The sequence below is a fragment of the Vanessa atalanta genome, chromosome 14 (assembly GCF_905147765.1).
Source record: "Vanessa atalanta chromosome 14, ilVanAtal1.2, whole genome shotgun sequence".
NCBI classification, from domain to species: Eukaryota; Metazoa; Arthropoda; class Insecta; order Lepidoptera; family Nymphalidae; genus Vanessa; species Vanessa atalanta.
This window is the reverse complement of record NC_061884.1, coordinates 1,719,666-1,746,656: the sequence shown is the minus strand read 5'-3', so window position 1 is coordinate 1,746,656 and position 26,991 is coordinate 1,719,666. Positions and strand designations below refer to the sequence as shown.

At 32.1% G+C, this 26,991-nt stretch overlaps 1 protein-coding gene and 1 non-coding gene across 2 annotated transcripts in view; both read right to left on the bottom strand.

The window, feature by feature from the left end:
• Positions 1 to 6,916: 6,916 nt before the first annotated feature.
• Positions 6,917 to 26,991, bottom strand: part of LOC125068889 (breast cancer metastasis-suppressor 1-like protein) — a 120,685-nt gene continuing 100,610 nt past the window's right edge. Inside the window, exon 4 of the mRNA XM_047678249.1 lies at positions 6,917 to 7,643. Within this exon, the coding sequence (XP_047534205.1) occupies positions 7,410 to 7,643 (234 nt within the window). The 3' untranslated portion in view covers positions 6,917 to 7,409. The remainder of the gene's footprint in view (positions 7,644 to 26,991) is intronic.
• Trnad-guc lies at positions 21,458 to 21,529 on the bottom strand. Its single transcript has one exon. It is a non-coding gene; the product is annotated as a tRNA-Asp (tRNA).

Below are 26,991 nucleotides of genomic sequence, written 5' to 3'. Positions count from 1 at the left end.
TGGCTATATATAGTAATTATTATCAGTTTAAAGTCAAAACAGAAACTGTTATTAATGACATTACAATATCTTTTAAATTTCTGTACTACACGATAATTCTGCAGAAAGTTTTAATTTGCCTAAATTAAAAAATTACAAATAAGGCATATAATACTGTACTCGATTATATAAACGATAGAAGAGCTCGGTGTTAATATTCGTTGATGATTGTATTTTATATTGAATTTCTCTATTGATTTTCTTGTCGGTTCTTCTCGATAGAATCACTACGGCGAACCGGTGGTAGCTTTATGTTAAAACACCCCAATTGTAGTATACATCGAATATATATACATATTTAAGAAATATCTTCATCTATATAACTGGCTAGACTAATAATAAAAAAAAAAACAAAAGCGCGCTAAACTGAGTAATACCGCCATATTTTTTTGGGTTCGAATAGTAAGGTCGATATTGTGGCGAGCTGTAACTTGTTAAAAGTTTTCGTTGTGTTTTATTTGTAATCTTAATTGAGTAAGTATTTACTTTGTAAAAGGACGATACAAAAGTAATTTTAAGAGCCTACTTGAATAAAGTAAATTATATATATAAATAAGTAAAATACAAAAAACTTGTTAGATCTGATTTTATTTCCTAAAGGATTTAATTTAATGTTAGTATGTGTTCTGTGTATATGTTATTTGATGTTTATGTGTCTCTATGGGATGCTCGTCACTGAATGTTAATACTGTGGGCTTTGTAGTCACGTTAGTAACGTCAAAGGCTCTTCACATTTCTCGTTTCCTACATTAATATGCAACCCTTTGTTTCGTATGTTATACTAATGTTTGTGATATTTTTTTATCTATTCTTATAAGTAAAAATGTGTATGTCTGTGATTTTACAATGACTGACCTTTTTAAAGTTAATACGGCCATTCGTAAGTTACTAAAATAGTATTGTTATTATCTGTTTGTGTGTCTGTTGGTCCAGAGTGGAAAAAGATATATAATTAAATAATTTGGTTGCTAAGTATTTATTTATTTATTTACTTAATTATGACTCGCACAACCACTCTGTGGAACCAGCTTTCGCCGGCGGTTTTTCCCAACCGATACGACTTGGGAACCTTCAAGAAAAGAGCGTACTTATTTCTTAAAGGCCGGCAACGCACCTGTAACCCCCCTGGTGTTGCAGATGTCCATGGGCGGTGGTAGTCGCTTTCCATCAGGTGAGCCTCCTGCTCGATTGCCCCCTATACCATAAAAAAAAAAAAGTGGAGCGTTTTCTAAGCATGTACCGTTTATATTTTCTTCTTTTCATTGTCAAAGTTGCTTGAGTATATTAAGTTATAAAAACTTATTTTTTTTTTATGATATAGTTTGGCGGGCAAATGGCTATCTGATGGTAAATGGTTTCAACCTGTCTTAAACATTGTCACAGTAAGAAATGTTACCCATTTCTTATATCGGCATTGTTCTACTAATCTTGGGATCTTAGATGCTATGCTTGTGCCTGCAGCACTGGCTCATTTACCCTTCAAACTTCTGACCACAACAATACTAAGTATTGGTGTTTGGCGATAGATTTCATGATGTATGTGGGTGATACCTACCCAGACGGACTTGCACAAAGGCCTCCCACCAAGTGCAATATAAGTTATATCAGGGCCGGAGCGTGAGATTAGGGGGCCCTGGGCTAATACTACTTAGGGGCCCACCTAAGACACATCTGAATGTAGACTTAAATTAAATGGGTTTGATTAATTGCAGGATTCGCAGGGCTACAAACCATACAATCTGCTTAATTTAATAAATTGTATTCCGCCAACCCGCATTGGAGCAGAGTGGTGGAATATGCTCCAAAACCTTCTCCTCAAAGGGAGAGGAGGCCTTTATCCCAGCAGTGGGACATTTAAGGGCTGCTAATGCTAAAAATGCTAAAAATTTAATAAAATTAGGTAATTATTTCGCATAATCATCTATTTTTGATTTTGACTTGACTTAGCTGGGGGTCCCTGGGTCCATGGGGCCCTGGGCTGAAGCCAAAAAGCCATTTGGTAGATCCGGCCCTGAGTTATATATTAGTCATTGTAAACAATAAAAAAAAAAAAATTTTACATTTCAAAATATCTTAGCTTCCTTCGCATTTAAATATATTTAGGTTGTACGATATTTTATTATTTCAAATATAATACAAATTAAAGGAGAGTGAGGCCGCGGGGTAGAGTTAAAATAGTGATAAAATATTTATATTGGTAGAAATGATATTCTTTATTTAGGTTAGACAGGAGAGTTTGGAATTACAGGTACTACATATATATAAATGTCGTTGCACTTATTCCTAGTGTATTCACGGCCGTAGTAACTTATGCTTCGAACAGTAGCAATGTCTATGGTTTAATGGAAGATACCTTTTACCTTTATATGGCCGTTAGTCCATCTGCTATTAATAGAGAAAACCATAAAAAAATTTGGTTCAGAATGTGGACTCGGCCGTGAAATGTCAGTCAGACACTGAACAGATATATTGCTACTTATAATAACTATTTTAATTACTAATAATTAACTATTTAGTATATATAAATAAGTATACTAATTAATGTTTTATTATTAATAAACTTGTTTAGGAGAATATAGCGGTGCGCTGAGATGATCTAGTTTTAGTAGCTTCAAGTCTAATGATTTTGTTGATAGTATATATTTAATTTAGACTTGATGATAAATATCCACCTTTAAGGGTAGAAAATAATGGAAACAACTCTGGACTGAGCAGCACGTTTAGAATGTTTACCCATATTTAATGAGTATTAAAATATAATATAATATTAATATATATACATTTTTCGCTCATGAAAGCCCTCTACGTGAATTTTTTTTTATGTCAAAAAGTGGCAAACGAGCAGGAGGCTCACCTGATGGAAAGTGACTACCACCGCCCATGGACATCTGCAACACCGGGGCTTTGCAGGTGCGTTGCCGGCCTTTCAGGAAAGAGTACGCTCTTTTCTTGAAGGTTCCCAAGTCAATTGTTTAATTATTAATGAAATAAATATAATTTAATTTGTATATTCTTCTGTTTTTACACTTAGTCGTCTCACGCACACTAAGACATGCTGTAAGCACGTCAATGTGTCTTTACTATCTCACCTAGAAAAATAATGCAATTCCGTCTGAGTATAAGTACCATCAACTGATTATATAATCTAACAGCCGTTCTCAGTATTTTTGTGAAGGGTGAATTGAAGGGTGAGTACAGCCAGTGCAACTACAGGCACAAGTGACTTAACATCTTAGTTCTCAAGGCTGGTGGCGCATTGCCGTTGCAAGGAATGGTTTATATTTTTTATAGCGCCAATGTCTGTGGGCGGTGATGATTGATGATTTGCTCGTCCGTCTACTTGTACGAAAATATACTTTGTTATTTACTATATTTTTTATACAGTGATATATGTATATTTAACACTATATCAGTAAAGTCTTTTGTTAAGACATTTGTAAGTCCTTTACTTCAGTAAAACAATAATTCCATGATTATAATCTAGTTAAGTTGGAGTTTATTATACTGTCCGATAATTGGTATTTTCGTTGTCTTGATAGCAATACATCTATTTTTAGAAGGAACAAACTGACGCAGTAGACATATAATATGTCAAAATATTCCGAGTGTTTTTGCAAAAAGACAAAAAATTGTTTTTGTTGTATACCATACCATATTTCATAGATATGTTGCAAGTTCAGTGGATGAAGTATGGTCATAAGTTAGGGTCCAATACATGTAATAAATTAGGCGCATTAGGCGCATTAGGCTCTTGTAATCGATACGAGAGAAAGTGGGATGTTCCTGCTTGGTCTGTTGGTCAAGCCGAGGTCTATCTCCTTGGCCGGGCGTTTCCTCGACAGTAGCCTAATGGCTACTGTGTCAATAAATTATGACCCAGTGGGTCGATAAGTTTTTTGTTACACACCTCAAGATCGGTCCACGTGATGGCGGTTATTGCGACTGCAATGGGAAGTGCAGTTCGTTCGTACAGTCTCTATCTGCGCAATGTTGAGTTATAAACTTGAATAAATACATTGTTATTCACATTGTACTGGGTAGGTACTACCCACTCATCTGATATTCTACCGCCAAACAGCAACACCTAACATCTTTGTAGAATAAGGGAGCGAGTCGACCCCTCTACTAGAGGCACTAGGGACATATCGTTTTATTTCCCAAGGTTGGTAGTACATTGGCGATGTAAGAAATATGTAAATTTTCTTAAATCACCAATGTTTGTGGGGAGTGGTGACCACTTTCGATCATATTGTCCATTTTTCTGTCCGCCAATCTGTCATAAACCAAAGAAAAGTATTTTGTTATTTAGACTTATACGCACAATGTACATACATAGAATATGTATTAGCCTGTATCTACTATAACTTTTTTAATTAAATTAAGTTTTAGATTTTTAAATTATGTTTTAATGGATTCTGCACGTGTGCATAATTCTAAATTATTCAAAAGATTGAGATACTTTCATCGTTTTATACAGATTTAATTAGTGTAATAAAATTTAAGAATAAATTAACTATTAATTAACTATGAATACTGAACAATTAGTAAGGTAAATGTAAAGTTCAATAAAACCAACAACCATTTTCAACATCTTTATTCACCGACACACATGACATGTTTTAAATGACAATAAATTAAAATAAATCTGGTATAGTTATGAAGTATTCAAAAGTAAAACTAACAGCCTGTAAACCACTACTGCACAGGAAGGCTTTATAGGCACAAGTTAAACACTTGAAAACACATCGATGTTTATCCGAGTGTGTGAGGGTCCTTTTTAATTGGTAAATTATTATAATGGAAAACGTCTATTATTTCTGCCTAACCATACATCGCTTTACAATATGACAGCTGTAAAAAAACAATATTATTTTATATAGTATCACTAGTTCTCCATCCCGACTTCGTACGGGTAAAAATCATTCAAAGTTATGGGCCCAATACTCTTTAAAGTCTAAATCTATCTTAGTGAGCGTCTACATCTTCAAAGAAGTAACTATGTTAAATTTCACGTCAATCGAAACTACAGAGTTTGGGATATCTCGCATTGGGTCAGAGGTTTCGCTTCAATATTTATACATATATTTGCCTTAACTTAAGCCACATAACCGGCGAAGAGTGTTAACAACATATATGTGTATATGTATGATCTGTTCACTCACGAAGGCGCGATCCTAAACAAACTATTATGCATTAGTATGAGTGGCATTCATGCTTACAAGATGTCTTAGTGTGCGTGGACTGACTATTATAAGAAAAAAGACTGCAAAAAAATACAAATTAGATTATATTAGTTAATGTACGCCTATAATTTAAAGCGGAAGGGCGCCACTTCGTCAGTGAACAGGGGCAAAATTCTACGAACATATAACGCTTATACGTTAACCTTTCAGTCCCGATCCAACTACGAGTATTCCTCACAAAAATAAAACTCAGTTTAATCGCAACTGAGGGCCAATACCACTAATTCATAACGGTTACGATACGATCCCGATCCAACTTCGACCGAACATAAAACGTCGTTATAGTAGAATAGGAAAACGGATTAACGTTTCGATTTGATTGCGATAAAGTGAAAATTTATTAGTAGAATAGCCCTCAGGTCAATAAAGTACAATAAAGTGCTGTTCACTTATAAAAATAAAACAGTCTCTTATTATGAGTCTTTTATTTTTGTTTTAATATCGATTCAATATGCACATACAAGTGAAACTGTGAATATTGATTTATTTTTAAGGCAATTATCGCCTTCTGTCGGAATTAAGTGTACGATTGCGCGTGTAGTCAATTGGCCCACGTTTTCCTTCCTTTATACAATAAACGTTTCGAGCGATAACATGCAAAATTAATGCACTAATTTATCGTAAAGCTACGTAGTGTTTGTTTCGAGTTTTAACATCAGACAAGTATTATTGGAAATTTTATGAAATATCTATTCAGAGATTGTTGAATTTCTGGAACGTCCTCTTGCTTTAGCAATTGTTTTACAAATTTTACACAATATCTAAACTTAATATATCTATCCTTATCTTTCATTTTTATTATACAAAGGAAAAAAAATATATTAAAAATAATGTTTTGAAAAAAAAAATCAATAAATGACTTTGCAAATTAACGTAAAAAAGTGCAAAACACGTTTGTCTGAAAGTAACTAAATTAGAATTTCTATTACCTTTACAATTCACGAACAAACCTTCTCCCAGTAGACGACGACATTATCGATTAAATATCGGTTATTACGTCACACATCACTAATGTTATCAAAGATTTTGGATTACGACATTCACTAGTATACACTAAGAAAAAAAAAAAACTAGGAATCCTAACGGTATAAAAATAGTTACTTTATAGGAAAAAACATGATAAATAAAGAAAAATCTAATTGTTTACAAGAGACATTATTTTAATCGCCGATTCTATACATGCCTAAGTCTTCATTAAGCGATAACCAGACCTACTAACAATCATACGTTCACCTTTTTTAATATTAGTAAGAATTACTAATAAATAGGAAATGATAATAGATTTTTACAATATTACTCACAACGCAGATTCGTATTCTAGATATAATTTCCAGAAAACTTACCGTTCCACACGGCGCTAAAACAAATTAAATAATTATGCATAATTTTAGCATAGATTGTACAATTTTTTACATCTTAAAATCAATATGTTATTATAAATCAGAGGTTCCCAAACTTATTCTGCGACAAGACAAGGCTCGTCGTTACGAAATAGTTACTTTACAAAACAGTGGAAAGGAAGAACAAATATTACATCTCTTCTTACTAATACTTTCCAGGATATTAACAAGTTGAATATATATATATATATATATATATTTAGAATAAAATCCCCATATTACACTAGATAAGATAAGATATGCTGATTTTGAAGTCTACAGTTGAGTGCATTATTTGGCCGTTACTTTTTATTTTATTTTATAATATATATATATGAATATAGCGATGTTTTCAAGCCTCATATAAAATCTAAACTAACAATCCCTAGAATGTTCCTTTTTACACATCTCGCTAAAATTCAGGGTTGAAAATTTTACGGAATAAGAACAACAGAATTTTTTATAGTGTTTGAGGTCATACTTTTATTTATACGTGGCATCTCGAACTGCATACTTCTGTCTTAAATAGGTTTTTTTTTGTATTGTGTGTATTCTCTTACGAATTATTAATAAATAAAGTTAATTTTGGGACTATGAAATATATTCGAAAAATCGACATAAGAACCGCGTCGTTTGTTCTCTACTTAGTACCGCCGAATTGTTATCGATGACAGTCAACATTTCAACGATATTTCAACTTTAAAAAATCTTTGTCACAATGTCCGGAAACCTCTTTAAATGATTCGTATCATTCAGCTCGTTCCAGTAGCTTCCTGACCAGTCTCCAATCTTCCATGATATCCGAGTCCGGCAGCATGTATACCACGTAGGGCGGCGACACCGACACCTGCCGTCTCCGCCGCTTGCGGCCCCACTCCGTGCCGCAGGGCCACAGGTCGACTGCGTGTCTCTCCTCTTCGATTTTCCTAATCTTTTCGAGTATTTCTTCTTTTAATTTCTCGTACGTTAGCCATTTTTCACTCTGTGGACAAAGAAAACATTTTTAATGTAATTTTTTTTGTGGTTAATTAACCGTCTTTTGAATCGTAACTCATTTGAATTAACATGACGATTCAAATAAAAAAAAACTTACTTAAAATGTGTTGTATAATTTAAATTTAAACTTAAAATTACGCGTGATCAACAACTATTTTTCCATAATATAGGAAGGCCTCAGGCAAATCGGCCCGCTGATGCTAAGAGGTCACCCCATAGACATTAGCGCTGTAAGAATTATTAATCATTCCTTACATTCAATACGCCCCCAACCTTGGGTGGTAAGACATTATGTCCCTTGTGCCTGTATATTCACTGGCTCACTCATCCGTCAAACCGGAACACAGTAATAATATGTATTGCTGTTTGACGATATAGTTTATAATATAGTATGGTGATGATAGAAGGGCTAACATAAAGTCCTACCACCAGGTAAACAGAAAGATTTTAATATTCCGTATACTATATTATAAAAAAAATGATACTAAGAAATATAATGAATGCTATAGCTTGCGTTCGTGTCATTAGCTTTTCGAATTCAATATTTAAAAAACCATCAAAATAATTGTTTTAGTAAAAACTATTTAATAACGTAATCTCTAAGAGCAATACAATAATACAGTCCTCTAAACTCTAATGGAAGCTAATAGCGCTCGGGTTTAAGGAGTCATTATTGACACGAAGCTCCATATCAATATTCATATAGACAACATACTGGCAAAGAGCTTTAAGGTTTTTTTCGTATTACGTAACGTAACTGTAACTGCAAAATCTTTTTTACTGAGGTAACATTTTTCAATAAATTAATTCGTAGAATTATTAAATACTGCAGCAACGTTGGGAATTCCGATCATAATATCAATGTTCAAGCGTATTGAACGAATAAATACGTGCATGTAGTTTTTGATTTACAGTAGTGATACAACTAAAACCTATCCTACTTATACGAACTAAAATTTTATAAACGTTTAACGAACGACAATTGATACATTTTTAAAATTAGAATACTCGCAATCAACGCCTATGAAACGTTCAAATGCTCCGTCGAAGTTAGCAAGAAAATTTCAACTAAATCAAACCGTTGTATTGTATTCCGAACATTCTAGAAGAAATCATATTGAATATGAAATACATTTATATATTAAGTATCAGCACGGTAATTGAAAATGTCGTCATCTATCATCAACTGACATTGTTTACAAACGTATATTTTTAACAAAAACATATTGTTTTGTAACGAAATATTGATAAGCATCTTCTCTAAGAGAAGTACGACTTATTTACATATATATCATATTATAAGTCATGATCGGATCCTATATAAAAAATATATTATAATATGATCTGTAATTTCAAAGATTGTTAGACAGAGTACGTGTGTAGCGAATGAAATAACAGTAATAATAATTACAAAACTATCTATTATATTGCAATGTTCCGGATAATTCTCATAGGATCTACCTACCTCACCCTAACGCATCGGTCCCTTCGAAACCGCTTTGTGTAAACGCAGCTTCATTCTCAGGTAGATGTTACACAAAGGAACATCACAATTGAGCGCCTTTTTTAACGCTTATTATCTCTTCCATCGTGACAATTTAATGCACGTAACAATATATATTAATTTCGTTTCAAATCTAAACTAATATTACAAATGCGAAAAAAGCTGTCTGTTACCTCCTCACGCTTAAACCACTGATTTAGATGAAATTTGGTTTGGACATACTTGCAGTTCCGTACAAAGACATAGGCAACTTTTATTAATTTACTCCATGAGGGGGTTAAAACGGGAATGTAATTGTTATATACTTTGCGCGGGTAAATCCGCAGCTCAGCTAGTAAGTAATATGTATTAAGTAAAGTAATGGATTGAGAATAAATAGAGAACTTAAAGTACATACGCATGTGTACGTTAGAAAAGCTTCATCTTTTACCGTTGGCATTATCTTTGTGTCATATGTCATATTATTATAATTACATGCTTCATAGACACGCAGGATCCGTTACTATGTTATCCAATAATATTGAACATTTATTAGAAAATAGTTGGTTCCCGCGGCTTTGGTTGTTTAAGGGGTTGGTTGTCTGTTGTTGGGCATAAGTCTTTTCAAATTTTCAAACTTCATACCAAATTAAATTAAATTAGAATGAGTAACAGACAGACAGACAGTAATATTAGTATTGATTAAATTTAAACGATGACTGTTATTATTTAGCTTTCAAAAAATAACAGAAAGCAGATTAGGCATGTTTTTATTGCTTAAAAGGAAACACGTTGAATAAACAGCAGGGTCTCGTAGAACTTACTTAAAGGTCACAAAAAACTTTACTGTTACTTCACCTAAATATATCTAGGATAAATCGATTCCTGTATCTTATTTAGAAACGACATAGTATCATAAAATATATGCACGACATAAACTTATTTATTTATGCCTGCAATCGAATACAAATCAATATATGGATTAAAATTAATTTATAGAAAACGTATAATTATTATTTAAAGAAGTTTATTTAATTAAGCAAATTTTCTAGCATCGCTGTTAATGTTACTACGATTTTTAACCATTTATCTTCGAAGGTAGCAATAATCTCGCAAAAGTCGTACAACGCTATTCGTGTTCAATATAATAATGCTTTCAGGGTGCTGATGGGGCTGCCCCGATTTTGTAGCGCATCAGGGATGTTCGCGGAGGCACACGTGGACTGTTTTTATACTACTATGCGTAAAAGATGTGGAGCCATGGTGCGCAGAGTGTGGGGCAGTACCAACAGCATCTTGAAACTAATCGCGAGCAGGCTGGACTGCACATATGTGGGTCACTGCTGCGCTATTTCTAATGGAATGGCGCAGAGGTGACTCACATATCTTAGTTTCATATGTTTTTTTAAGAAGCCTAACGTTAAGTACTAACATAGACATTTAAGTATGTATTACTAACAAAATGAGTCGATGATACTTGAAATAAATAAATATTATTATTATTTAATAATAATTTGTAATGATAGTTTTGCTTAACTTTAACAACGATCAATCCTCGTATCGATATTGAACATCACAGCGGAGACTGATTTAAACGGAACTGTATTACAAACAGGTGAACTCTTTATTCGTTACATTCTCATAATCAGATGGAATGGTAAATAGACACAGTCCATAGGAACAAAGACTTGACGAACCAAGTATAGGAATATACAAATTTTAAACTCCTATGGTTTGAGCAAAAGACCAGAAATCAGCAATATTTAAAGCCTGACAACTAAACCACCGAGCGAGTTGATTCTTTTGTAGCATCCAAATAAAATACATACATACTTAGTTGGTATAATTTACATAACGGGATCACCGGAGTGTGACACAAGCTTCAAGCTTGCACGAAATAATATCTTATCTTATAAACTTAATGTACTCATGTAGGATACAAAAAATATGACTAGTCGTTAGGTGTTACATACTATATTTTTAATATACATCCAGTTTTATCAAGGACAAAATTATGTTAGTTACTTAGAACTTTATAGTAACTAATTATGATATCAGTGACGTTATAGGAGCTTTTATTTGATGCCAGTCCTACTTAAAGTACTCAATTGTTAAATATGCGTTAATAGGCCTCCTTTCTACTTAAAGAGGTGGTTTGATGCTTATTCCACCGTATTGTTCAACTTTATTGGTTTGTTCCTTACATATTTAGAATTCCTATCCTAAAGATATTTTGCTTCTTCGATGATCACGAGATCAATCATAGTATAAACAAAAATGATGCACGTGATAATTCATTGTTTGCCCGGATTTGAACTTGTATCCACGACGTTTTATGAACACGTTCATCCGCTAGGTCATCTCAGGTTTTGATAACATTCAGACACGATTGAGAGTGCTTTAGTTTTTTATATATTTTTTTTTTCATTCGGTCTAAAAAGTGTATGTTAGCAATTAAATTCGTAAATAACTTATTAAATTTTCGTTATAAAATTGCAATGAAGAGCAACTAGAATATGTCTATTTTAATAATACAATATTATTCGTGCATATCGTAATACTTAAAATGTAAATATGTTTCATTTGTGTATATATTCGTTTCAGCTTGAAATATAAATGTATACAATTTAATTTCCTAGTTAATTACAATAGTTTATCTTTGCAAAGCGAGCAACGCATAGCGAGGCGTACAAAGCCAGGGTAATTCATCGAACACGTGTCGTGTGTCGACACAGAATGCGCGGGCGCAACGAAAGCCAACATGGCCGTCTTCCGGGAAACGCGCGAGGTCGCCGCGCCGCTAACGGTCGCCATTTTGTTGGGGCAAATTGATACGTTGCATGATGCACCGCTTTAGGATTACACACGTACTTTGCGGAACGAGTAATATACATATATACATATAATGGTACTACAACAGCGTCGAGTCGTCACGTGCAATAAATTCCAAATACGCGAATATTGTGTAGATTATAATTATACTATCTAACATTGTACAGAGTTTACACTATATTTGTGAAATTATTGTACTGTTACAAAAGTTTTTAAAGCTTCCTAGGTACAGAATACTATAATAATGATCTCTATGGGTTAAAGTTTGAGCGAAACGAGGTCGAATAACGAGCCCAAGTTTGCTTAAAGCATTTAGTCTATTGTAGAATAATATTCAGTTTCATTTAATACTATCAACAAATTTGTAATACCTACTTAAAGTTTTTGACTTATTTATATATATATATATATATATATATATATATATATATATATATATATATATATATATTACGCTCATGTACATATGTATTATATAGGTGATGGCATATAATAAACGGTCGGTATATACAAAGTTAATAAAGACTTATATGAATACCATTTTAATATTATCATTCTCGTTCAGTGTATGTAATAAGGTTTTGAGTTACATTATATAACATTTGATAAAATGATGTTTTACTGTTCCGAAAGTAATCATTATTCATCCGTCTGGCTGCTTGTAATGAAATATATTTGAGTTATGAACGCTGAGGGGAAAACAGCACCGAGCGAGAGAGGGAGATGCGTTTTCCTTGTCTGGCGTTCGTGAAGTAATAAAACCAGAAATATTTTTAAAGAAAGTTTTAGACATTTTCCTTTAACGACGAAATCTTAATAAGGATTAAGTTATTTATTAAAAGGGAGAAACGTTTGATGATTGATAAGATTATTGGAACAATTTTAAACATAATTTTTTAGGTTTTTTATTGGTAAATAAAAAAACTCAAAGCACTATTCCAATGAGATTATATATTATACTGGATAATATTAATTTGACGTTACTAAATATTGCTGTTTACTATTTATTGAATGATATGAAAATGAATAGTTATTAATTTTAAATAGAGTAGGTAAATTTAGTATAAGAATATTTATATATTTTATAGAGAGATCATACAATTTTAGACGTTTATGAAGTAAACAGTTTTAGCTTATGTGACCTTTTTGCCGTCCTACATTAATATATATCATGAATAGCCTTATTCTGGTATATAAATGATTACATATTACGACTCCAGCGCCACCTATTAGATCCTAGTAAAGCTATGCACCATCGACGAATCAATTAAATTAATGAAGTCGCTTCAGTCGGTCAAGCCAGAAGTTACACGTTTACAAACAGACATATAAACGATGATAATATATACAAATATATATAATAAGAAAAAAAAATCGACAGCGTGTGAAGCAATCAACAATTTGTTAATATATAGACAATTAATAATTAATATGACAACACTTTTGACATATTACGTAAGTATTACGTAACTAAAAGACGTTTCGAGTATAGTCGTTTCGAACTACCGAAAAATGTGCTTTGGCTTCGCTTTTGTTGCCATATTTTAATGCTTCGTACATTCCATTAGTATTTAAAGGTAACAATCTGAAGTAAATCTAACAATAATAACGAGTGGGACATCTTCTATTTCCAAACGTAATTTGTCATAATATGGTAAAAATTAACTATTTATAAGGTCTCCTCCGGTCTTGTATGAAAGCTTATTTCACAATCGTGCCTTATAGTTTTGTCTTAACAATTTTTTTTTTTTTAATTATTTGCCTGCCTTCGACCAATAGTCAATCTGCCAATAACTTTGACAAGGATGTAATGTGCCTGTAGTTACACTGGCTCACCCTTCAAACCGGAACACAACAATATATATTGTGATGAGAAGAAGGTTATTCTCAGAACTTGCACAATGCCTAAATCAATTTATTGTAAATACATAAAATTATTTAAAAAAATTCAAAGACATTTAATGTGGTATTCAAAATAGCATTATCAATCTTTACAAAAACACTATCAGTGTAATTTGACCTTATAAAGATTTAAAAATAGCACATTTATATATAGATTACATTTACTATATTTAATATTAACGATCATTTTGAAAAACGTTGAACTGAAGATAATTCAATTATTTTAGACATTCACGAAGGTGTAGTTGGAGTCGTGGGCGAATGTAAATTCAGACCGAGTAGCGAACATCCGATACTGATGTTTATTCATTGTTGAACTAACCTTTGAACTTCGACGAGCGACTCGTGTTAAACATCAATATATTTTTATACAAGTACTAGCACGCTCGCTTCGATTAATATATAATAATACTTTTTTGGGAGGTAACAAGGAAACTGCGTTATGACCTCCAGACTACCTTTCCCCACTTTCTGCCAACATTTTTTTATATAAGGTTTTATTTAAACTATTTTTTATTACAGTTTCAATACATGCGGGATTTTTAGTAACAATTTTATTTGATACATAATAGGTACATAGCGAAATAAATGTCGTTTCAACCTCACACCTCTTGTTTTTGGAACGAAGTTCTTTTGCGCGGCTTCCAATAGAGTGAACTGGCAGAAATGTTTACGTAAGGAAAGCGTTACGCCCTCTCCAGCCTTTGTCTCTCTTGTCTCCATCTTTGTCTATATATTGTATATAGTTTTATATAATATTATTCAAACGTATTTTTTAGTTGCTGTTTTAATTCACACATAATTTTAATAACAATTTTGTCTTTATATTGTAATAATTCTCAAGCATTGTTAACTTATTTTATTGTCTCTTATTTAATACATATAGAAAGCAACTTCGTTGAAAGCAGGTGTAACATGCCACCACTCGTTTTTTTTATTAAGGTTAGTGATATTCTATTCTATCGTCTAAGTCTGAATTGACTTCTATACTTCATTGGAGCAATCGTTAGAGCGTGATTTCGTTACAAACATCTGAAACCCATTTAATTTATTATTATATTATAATACTTTGATGCACAATCAAAGCAATTTAGCAAAATTGTTATGTTGAATTTTTGTTATCATTAAAATAACAGTTAGTTTATACTTAAAAGTCTTATATACATTTCATGCATTTGTGTATATTTTGTTAATGATTGAAATTTAGACAAAGTATTTATAATATTTTTAAGAGACAGAGATAATGTATATAATGTTTCCAATGTTTTCCATATCTTCAATATATAAACATTTTATACAGTATTATCATTTAGTAATTGATAACATTTATGAATAAAAATTGGTCTAAAAATTAAAAACTACCACGGCAGAAACCTTTACACAAGTGCAAAACTAACAATTGTACAAAGTTTAAACACAATCGGTTCAATGATGCATCAAGGCATGTTACGCGAACGAAGACAAGAATTTATACTAATACAAATACACGGAAGAATTTGGTATGAAGCGAGATTTAGTTCCAAGAAAGGAAATACGCTTCTTTGTACATAAGCCCTATGTCCGACTGTTGGTCGAAGTCCTTGCTTTCCTTTTAAAAAGAGCATCTAAGTTTATATAATTATATAAATTTTATTAATCTAATCGACCGATGGGATGCAAATAACTCTCCAATGGAGATATAACAGGAACACGACTAATGGCTTTAAATGGCCAAAAATCTAAAGCCGGCTCGCTTTAGAGTATAACATTGACGACCTCCGTGGTCGAGTAGAGTGTTTTCATGGGTACGCCACTCTGAGGTCCCGGCCGAGTCGATGTAGAAAAAGTTCATTAGTTTTCTATGTTGTCTTGGGTCTGAGTGTTTGTGGTACCGTCGTTACTTCTGATTTTTCATAACACAAGTGCTTTAGATGCTTACATTGGGATCAGAGTAATGTATTTGATGTTGGCCAATATTTATTTATTATATATATAATAACAGAAAAACTCCGATACGTTTTGTTTCTTGATTACAGGATTATATACCTTGCCACGGCTCGAATAATTATATATAATTTCGTGCAGTTGTGTGTACACAATTATATATCGAATAAAAAATTATGATTTTTTAATTGATGACATATATCCGCAAAATTCATAAAATAGAGATTATATTATATTTCGATATTAAATTCAATTCAAATCTTAGTTTAATGGCCTTTAGTTGTAATTTCAATATTAAATATATACATATATATGAAATTCAATGACATGACAGTTTAACGGGCGGCCGTGTTTAACGTTTACGGGTGCGTTGAGTAAGTGTGTTCAAAATAATAATTTCGTGCACGGTAGTTAGTACATTTATATATGTTTAGTCTTATTTATTTTAGCCGGGCGAAGCCGGGGTTTCATTTCGTTATTTAATAAATATAAAAAATATTTTATGTAAAGAGTACATAAAATAAATATAAATAGTACATACTTCGTTTCTGAAGATCAGAATAACTACTTTCTGAATTATAACTAAAATTACAGACTTATTAAGTTTTTGATAATCGATGCTTATGTTATAAAGGGCTAAGAGTGTTGGATAAAAGTTTCTTATCTCGAAAGCTTTAGAAATGGGGAAAAAGACATTCAACAAAACCTCATACATATATCGGATAAAATAGTTCCATAATTTCATTGAAGACCAATTCATTATGAATTATTTTATGATCGCGTTTTATCATTAACGCATGTATAATGGTACAAAAATAAACTTATTATAATATATGAAATATAAATATAATACAAATGACAAATTCTATTAAATTAATAAAATTTTACTATTGTATTTAATATATGTTCTTATTAAATTCATGTTACTTTTATATCAATTCATTTATTTAATAAAGTAATCATCAGTGCTAACAAATATAAATGATAGGTATCATTATTCGAAAGATGGGATGGAGACTCCTTTGGCAATACCTTGAAAATAAAAACAAATGTCAAAAGAAGTTTCATCGACGACTGTGACATGACGTGTGTTGTCATTGGCATAATAATGACGTAAACTACATATGTTTCATATTTAATATGTACAAAAGTGTGTATCTGTGTGTCTGTGTGTATAAAAGTATATATAGTAATGTGTATAATAATTTATCTAAATGATTTTCTAATGGATATAATAACAAAAATTAGCTTTTTGCACTTTATCTCCATGTGAACTTTAATTGTACTAATTTACATATTCCTCCGTTCGCGTAATTTTTGTAAAAAGGGGAACAAAGTTTTTGCTTCAAGTATTGATAAAGATGCCGCGATTTCGTTATTGTAGAATGAGTGCCACAGAAGTATACATTAAAATTATAGGTGAATACATACATAGACAAGATACTTTATTAAAATTATAGAAATCTAGCGACCCGCCCCGGCTTCGCACGGGTGCAATGCTGATACTAAATATACTACAGAATAGGCATTCTGTACAATATTCACAGTTTTTCAGTCATTAGACAATACAAGCCGCTATGCCCCTGTGTTTTAAATCTGTAATATCTTCGAAAATATTCATTCAAATTACATACTGTAAAGGGCCATATTGGTCTATATTAAATTCACAATGTATTTAAGGTAACTTAATTGGATAAGGATTAATGTTGTATTGCTTAAAATCGCTTCGAAAATAAGCCATTATTTCTTGTAAAAATAAAAGGATAAAAAATAGTTGTTGTGGGCTTTCCTTAAGAGATAGACATATACTATCCCACTGCTTTTTAAGGCGTATAATACTGTAGTACATTATTTTGATCTGTCTCGTAGGGTTAAGCCAGCGTTTGCAATCGAAGCGGTGCTTGTTTTATTCTAAGCAAACAAAAATATTATTTAGTTTTATCACATACGTAACTACGCAATGAAGATTTCAACCAACAAATTCGCGATTTCAATACCTTAATAACTGCGAAATTAATCAAGTTCAGTCGAGCGTAACATAACTGTAGTAGGGCTTGAGCTACTCTGCGCGGGCAAATTCAAAAAACGTCAACCGATTTAAAATTATAAAGTTCCGGGTAGATAAAACTAACTCATCGGGTATTCCTTGTCAAAATAGAAATACTTTACACTATAAAATAGCCAATATAACTACAGCCACAAGGGATCTTAAATTCCGTGGTAGGCGCATCGAGTGAGTTTCTTGCCACTTCTTCTCGGTAGAATCTACATTCCGAACCGGTGGTAGCTTTACGTTAAATAGTTTGTTAAATGACGATTCAAAAGTGCTTGTAAAAGCCTACTTGAATAAAGTCTATTTTGATTTGATTTGACGGTATAAAATTATTATTTCTTACACCGTCAGTGTGCGGAGACCACTAACTTTCAGGTGGTCAAAATAATTAAATATCCTGGTCTCTGTGGGATTTGATTTATAGCCGGTTGTATTAACCCTTGCGTATTAAATTGATTAACAATAAGGTAAGTAATTTCTTAGTAGATACCAAACGTATCATGTTTATAAAATTAGTCAATATTCGTTTGACAACTTTTGTAATTTAATGATACCTTAACGGTAGTGCCAACAATAACTGCACCAAGATTTAATTAAATCTTTTTTTTGTATATTGTATGTAGGAGAATGGGAAAATAGTCCACGTGAGTAGTAACCACCGCTGATAGACGTTGGCGCCGTAACAAATATCCGTCCTTTACGTCGCCAAAACACCACCAATCTTGTGAGCTAAGATGTCCTTTGCGCATTTACACTGGCTCACTCACTTCAAACCGGATCATCAACAGCAACGCATGACATGTGTAAATAAGCATTCATTTATGTACATAAGATACATATCAATCAATAGATCGACGAATGTAAATATATTACGATAGGAAGGAAATATTATACTAATACAGGAGATGTTACTTGTAATGCCTAACTGAAAAAAGCTATTAAACTAATATATATAAAACTTAAACCAGAAATGCAGCGCGTTCCAGAGAAGGTATTAGTGTATAATATTATTATATACATAAGTACGATTAATTGCGCTCCCTTTCTGTCTATTTAATACTATTGTAAAATTTAAAGTCATTATACGCTGCAACGATTATAATAAGATATAATTTATCTTTTATTTAAAATATCCAATAACACAGAATAAACACGAAGGAGCTCTGCCATCACAAACGCTGATTCTATCTACAGACAGTTTAATAATAATAGCACTTTTTTTATTGGACTAATGCATACGATGTACATACCGTACCAAAATACGTACTTTCTGATTTTAAATTATAATCATACAATTTATTTTTGTTTATTTAGTGATTTAAACTTTTAAAGTATTAAATTAATATTTACACTCAAATTACACTTCGCAGTTTAATCCGCTTTGAATTTAATCTATATAGAATTTCAACTTATTAAAATAAATAATTAATATTAGACCTTTATTAAAGATCTGATTACGTAAATGATATTTTAAATATTGCTCACGTAATTCTTGAATACATTTTCTACAAGGTTTTTACGTAACTCTAGCCAACCTAAGGTTTAAAGGAGGCGAAAATAGCTGCCGGCGAACACCTGACTACTTTGTACTTGCCCTCAACTCTGCTTTTTTGCCTTTACCGTGACGTTATCTTCTCTATTTATAGACATGACGTTGTCTAATTCCTTTTTTTTAAAACGTAAACTGAGATGGAATGTTAAGGAAATTGAATAAAATGTTTTACTCAAAATACTTATACAATTTAAAAATAGATTTATATGTTTATATATAAGTAATGAGGAAAGATAGCATTAATATTAAAAAATAAGATAAAATAATTTCATTTCATTATTTAAATATGATTATTGTTACTTACTTGAATAAAGTGTCTGCACAACTTATTAATAGCTAATACTGGATATTAGTTATCATACATGATTCAAAAAATGTTTCGTTTTGCTTACAGACGATAGGATTCTACGAGGCGTAATATAAAAGCGTCGTTATAAAAAAACGTTTCATAAATTTCGAAGTCATGTATGTGACTTCTACGGCTCGTTAATAGTAACTCCAAAACGACAGGTTACTATACAATGAAGATTAGGTGAATATATTAACCAGAAATACTTATATGGGTATGTAGCTCACTCAAATTAATTTATTAAATATTTAAATCTGATATTAAGGTCGATAAATTTAAACAGTACAGTACAGTACATTTTACATTTACAGCCTGTTAATGAGCCCACAGCTGAGCTTAACCCTCCTCTCTTTCGTTTGGAGCTAATTCCATCACGCTGCTTCAATGCGGGTTGGTGAATATACGTGTGGTAGACGATGTTTTCCTTCACCGCCAAGCAAGACATGACTAAAAAACACAATTTAAGTACATGAAAATTCAGTAGTGCTATAAAATATAAAAATCGTATAAATTCCCCCTCATATATGTTAATCGAGATTCTTGCAACCCACATTTGAACAAGGATCATTATTTAAAAGCTATGTTAGATTAATGGACGCTCGTGGAGCTAACTGTGATCCAACTATTTGTTTCATTTATCGCATTAATTAATCGTAATTCAGTTGATCATATTTTAAACTGAACACTGATTATTTGTATGTATACATTTATTAAATCACCAATAAAGTAGACGTTTAAACGAAACATATACAAAGTAATAACAATAATAATCACAATGAATTAAAAAATAAATCTATGACTTTTAATAAAAAAAGACAATCGCATTTGAAACCATTTATATCTTTTACCTATTTCATCTAAACAGCGGAGCTTAGTGTTCTTGTGATCCGGTCTGAAGGGTGAGTGAGCCAGCGTTGGTCATATCACAACAGGCACGTAACATTTTAGATCCCAAGATTGGAGTCGCATTGGTGATGTAAGGAAGAAATAAGTGTCGCTTATAGGGCTACTGTCTATGGGTGACCCATTACCAAGTCAAAAAATAAAACTTTATATTAGTGAGCTCTTGAAAGGACCTTTGAATTAATGTAAAGTCCACTAGTTCAGAATTTAGTCTCCATGGAGAATATCCGACATAAAACTCAGTAGTTATTCTTTTCTATCTAACGTGCGTTACATATAATAATGATGTATATACAATTTAATTGTTATATATTTGATCTTATAAGCAAATTAAACGATGAGGTCTGGTCAAATTAAGACGTATAGGACATATACCTAACACCTTTTTAAACTCACGCAGATGAAGCCTCGGTCAAAAACTAGTATCAAAGATCATATAAGGAAACAATAAAATCAAAAATAAAGGCGTTTTAAATTATTATAGCAATTCTAGTTTGGTTTCATCGTTACACATAGTATTACAAAAATACAATTCTATATTTACAAAAAAGCTCCTTAATCGAATTCGAAACCGTAATCATTTTTCGAGATGCGCTTATTTTAGACTATTCGTCAGTAAAGACTGACGATGAACTACCAAACCAACGTGACAAATGCTAATGTCGATACAAGTTCAAATTAAAATTGTTGTCATATAATAATATATTTATGTTTTTTTCGCTTGGTTATATGTATATATAAAAATATTGTAAGATATTATTGAAAAAAAAAAATATACTAAAAAAAATAATGGCAAAATTAAACTCCACGGCGGGGAATCGAACCCCGGTCTCCCGCGTGACAGGCGGGGATACTCACCACTATACTACCGAGGATGATGTACGTTGAGCTAAAATACACGATCCTTATCAACTTGCACGAATAATATATCCACGTCATTTATCGCAAGCCAGACTCGCATCATTTAAATACTATTAATATATTACGTATAATATGCAACATTGTAACTGCTTTTACATCCACTAAGTGTTATATTTATAATATATATTTACACATATAAAACATTAAACTTGTATTTATTACTTACTGTTTTAAGTTATGGAATTTTTAACAAGTATATATAACTAAGAAATATAGTTAAAAATATACATACTTCAGATATCAGGAGTAGCAATTTTGTCGTTTAAAATCAATATAATAAAATATTGATTCTCATATTAAATATATATATATATATATATATATATACTGTATCATACTTCTGGCACACACATATGATATCCATTGAAAACAAGCGTTGAGGTATAACTCTCAACATAGAAACGACTTGTAGCCAATTCGTTGCGTAACACTGCGCAATAAATCGGCTATAACGTTAAACCATAGAACTAATTCTATATTTATTTTAAAATAAATTATTAATTTATTTTTATTTTATTTGTATCAAATTGGACTGCGATTTAGATGTCAACATCTCATATACAACCAGGCTATTAATAGCTTTACGTTAACAAAATATGTGAAGTTAGATTGATATCATTCTGTTTCTAAGTATTGTTTCATGTTAGTTCCAAATTTAAAAAATTTCAAGAACTGTACTTTACCGGTCGATGATATTTGGTTATAGTTCCGGCTGCAAAAATAAATAATACAGATATATGAATACACTATATATAGTTCCGTGTTATTTATTATGCAACTGACAACGTCGGTCTGAAAACAGGATTAGCGCGGCGGAGTAAGCCCAAACCCTCCTCAAATAAGAGGCCTTCATTAATCTGAATTGAGTCCCAATTATAAAGTTCAATTTTATTTCAAAGATTAAAATTACCTTTGTCAATACCTTAAATATAAAGTATTTCTTACTACAATAGTCATCTTGAAATTAAGAGGTGTTTTCTTTCTAAAAGTATTTCATGTAAATATTATTTTATTATTTTGTTTCACGTATATATAACTTTTCGACGGATGAGAAAAAAGTTGACTCATGGAATGACTCATAACATTTCAAAACGAGTCGGAAAATTGAGCTATTTCACGGTGATTATTCAATTTTTTTTTCCTCTAATGCTGACCTGCCTTAGTCAAGAATATAATTTAATTGAAAAATAAAAATTGGTATAAATAAAATTCTGTTTACAGAGCGTTGTTTAGTAAGGTTCTACTATTCGACGTGATTTATTTTCTGTTGTTCTTGACATATATTTGCTAATAGCAGGAATCATATACAAACTAGGTCACCTGACGTCAAGGTTTTCTCCGTCCACAGACATTGGTGCTGTTTGCAATAGAGAATACTTTTTACATCATTAATAGGATCTAAGAATGTACTTGGTAACAGGTCTTTGCGTAAGCACGTCTGAGTACCACCAACTGCACATTAGGTATCTACCCCCAAGGTAACGCATATTTAGTATTGTTGTTTTCGGGTTTGACGGGTGAATGAGCCACTGTAACTGAAGATACGAGGAACACACCTTAGTTCCCAAGGTTGCTGGAGTACTTCAAGGAATGGTTAATATTTCTTACAGCGCCAATGTCTACGGGCGGTGGTGACCGTACTTATCCTTAAAACCGAAACACATCAACACAATTTACTTAATTATCTTATGAGTATATCATGGTATAAGAAATGTATGAAGTGTCGACAGAATTATTTCTGAACAAGGACTATGCAAGACATGTAACAAAAACTTTTTCTTCTAATAGTTTTTCTTTGTAAAACCGGATCATAGAGTACTAAGTATCGATGTTTTCGTTGGAATAATTGATGAGTGGGACTACCCAGACAGGGTTCCACGAAGCTCTACCCAGCTATATATATATATAGTCATTTATATTTTACGAATTGCAAATATAGTTTTAATTCATTAAATATCATAAAAATCTATACGATGCCGTTTTTGGTCTATGAGTTCACACACAGTTCTAATAATCAGCTTCTTATTGTAAAAAAAACACATTACCAAAAACAATGACCGCATCGGTGCATTCATTGTGTGTGTGTGCGTGTGCCAATTGGATTATTTAGCAAAGGGTAAATATACATGGGGGTTCACTTAAATCGTGTCTCATGGATGTATATGGAATAAGATTAAGCATCAATTAAAACTTTTTAAAGTAATAAATCCAGTGTTTAATATGCCAATAGACGGTATGAGGTAAAGCGTGAGACCAATTGAGTATTTTACGCCGTGCCTAATTAATAATGACTACGGATCGTGTGACTAACTTCACAGCCGACATCGTTCGCTAGAATGGGAGCAGAGAACTTACTAACAAATTAAAAGGGGTAGCGTATGAACGTGATTCAACTACTTCTGTGATATTTTATTATATTATAAATGTGATATCTGTTTGTATTACGATTATAAACAGTGACGGTCATTGTAGAGATCACTAACACCTAGACCGATTTAAAGGTCAATACATCCTTCCTGGGGCATGATACTCGTATTTACTCGTATAAAACGATTCCACGGTAATTTTAAGTTGGATTATTAATCAATTTAAATGAAACTAAAATACATTGACATATAAGGCATATTACCCATTATAAGACTATAGTAATGATAAAAAAAGGCGTATAGAGTTAGTATTTGTTGATTTCCAGGCAGGATATACATATATAAATATAATTGTGTTTGATTTACATAAACTCTGTAATTTAAATGCGGGAAAAGAATAACTACTGAGTTCCTTGTCGTTTTCTTCCGTTCTCATTGTCAGCAGAATCCACATTCCAAACTATATTCCATATCATGACGATACAGAAGAGCTTTAAAGAGTCTTTGCTTGAACATAGAATATTCTCATTTTGAATAATTGGGTTGATTCTAATGAAAAGTATCGACGTTGAGTTACGTCGTAGGTTAGGTTAGGTTTTTTTATTTATACTATAAAAAAGGTAGAAGGAACTTCCTGCTCGTTTGCCACCAATAACATTAAAAGAAATGATGATTGAAATAAAACTAGTTTTTTAACGGATTTAATCGCGTATATTAATTATTTTATTTTAACATCCCGACGTTTCGAGCACTTTGCAGTGTTCGTGGTCACGGGCAGACTCAAACCGGCGAATTTTATTTGATGTTTCCAGTCCGTACTGGTTCACATAATGTTGTCTTAGATTTTCGCGATTATTACACATTGAAATAAAACTAGTTTTTTAACGGATTTAATCGCGTATATTAATTATTTTATTTTAACATCCCGACGTTTCGAGCACGTCAGAGTCTGCCCGTGACCACGAACACTGCAAAGTGCTCGAAACGTCGGGATGTTAAAATAAAATAATTAATATACGCGATTAAATCCGTTAAAAAACTAGTTTTATTTCAATGTGTAATAATCGCGAAAATCTAAGACAACAGAAATGATGATGCCTATATAACAGATTTTGGCCACCGCGGCGCTATTTTCAACGTATACTCTGCAGGACACATTGCAGTGTACAAGTACGTGCATAAACACAGGTTCATTCTCTATACCCTTACTCTCATAGTCTGATAGGACGGCGAATTCACATACACACTTCCAGACCTCCAGACAACGCTACCCGACAGAAAACCTAAATCATTTTTATCAGCTTGAGCTCAGGACCTCAAGATATGCGGCTTTATATCTTTTATAGGAATGATTGGAAGAAAATAGAAAAATTTGAAGTTTATACCGCCTCACTTCTGTGAAACATACATATTAAATGCGTTGAGATAAATTTGTACTGTTACGTACATGTATCTGTTTAATGTTGTTCGACGGTATAAAAATGCCCATTTTTATATAATGTACTAGCGATCCGCCCGACTTTGCTCAGGTGCAATGCTGACACTGAGTATATTACAGAATGTCTTTATATACAACTTTCACGCTTTTTATGTCATTAGACAATACAAACCATTTTGTCACTGCATTTTAAATCTTTAAAATCTTCGAAATTATCAATTTCAATTATATGCTGTCCTTTACAGCATAATGTATTTAAGGTACTTAATCGGATAAATGCTATTGTGTTTAATATCACTTCGTAAATAAGCCATTATTTCTCATAGTTTACACACAACAGTAAACGATAAGAAATGGTTATTGTGGGTTATTCCTAAGAGATAGACATATCCCAGTCAACCAGCGTTTGCAAGGTAAGCGCAAAAAAGAAGTGTTTATTTACGACATCACATTAGAAACCTGTAACATACCAGTGTTTCTCTACTATATTATGCATGTGTTATACATATAAACCTTTCTCATGAATTACTCTATAATAATGTATAACCACATCAAAATCCATTGCGTAGTTTTAAAGATTAAAACATACACAGGGACAGGCAGCAGCGGGAGCAACTTAGTTTTATACTATGCGATGCACAAATATATTTTAGAAACGAGTTTTTTTTAAACATTTCTAACAAATTACGATATTATATTGTGTACACTTAGTTGTGCCAAATCTAAGCTTAAACAGTTGGTGTGGAATTGGTTTAAAGATTAGTCGTAAGATTGGACCCACACATACAACTGGCGAAGATAAATAAAATCTTGCAAAATCAGTGTTAATATAAAACAGACTGTTTTCATTTCACAACATTTTAAACCTATTCATCACTCTTGTGATTCACGATACGTGAACGTGTTCCGTATAAAACTGTGAGTCAGGAGGATTTACGCAGAGGACTCGACTCAGTGCAATGACGTCAGAATTAAAGATATCTCACCTTATTATTTTAGGGGTGTAATAAGACGCCAGTGTATATTTTATATTGTATTCATATGTCCCAGCCACAAGGGACATGACATCTTAGTTCCCAAGGTTGGTGGCGATGTAATTAATGGTTAATATTTCTTACAGCGCCTTTATCTATGGGCGGAGGTGACCACTTCCCATGAGGTGGTCCATATTCTCGTCTTACAACCTCTTCTCTTGAGGAGAAGCTTTGAAGCTTATTACACTACGCTGCTCCATTGTAGGTTGCTGGATATAGATAACACGATGTTTTACTTCCCCGCCAAATACAGGACAAATTAAGAAAACTATACACGAAATAAATTAAAAATAAGAGCTTACGGTGCTCACTAAAGTTTGAACCCACAATCTTCGATTATGGTTCGTTTATTCTAATCAACAAGCTATCTCGGATATCAAATAATTTGATTTACAAATGTATTTCTACATTATATAAAATTTACGATGACGTGTTTATTAATTTTAAAACATTATAATTTACTAACTAATATACAAGCATAGTTTTATTCACGACTGTTGCACACTTGATATAAAACTTAAGTACCAAATTTATACGAGTAGCTAAAGGGAAAACACTTTGAGTTAATTACTTCTTAA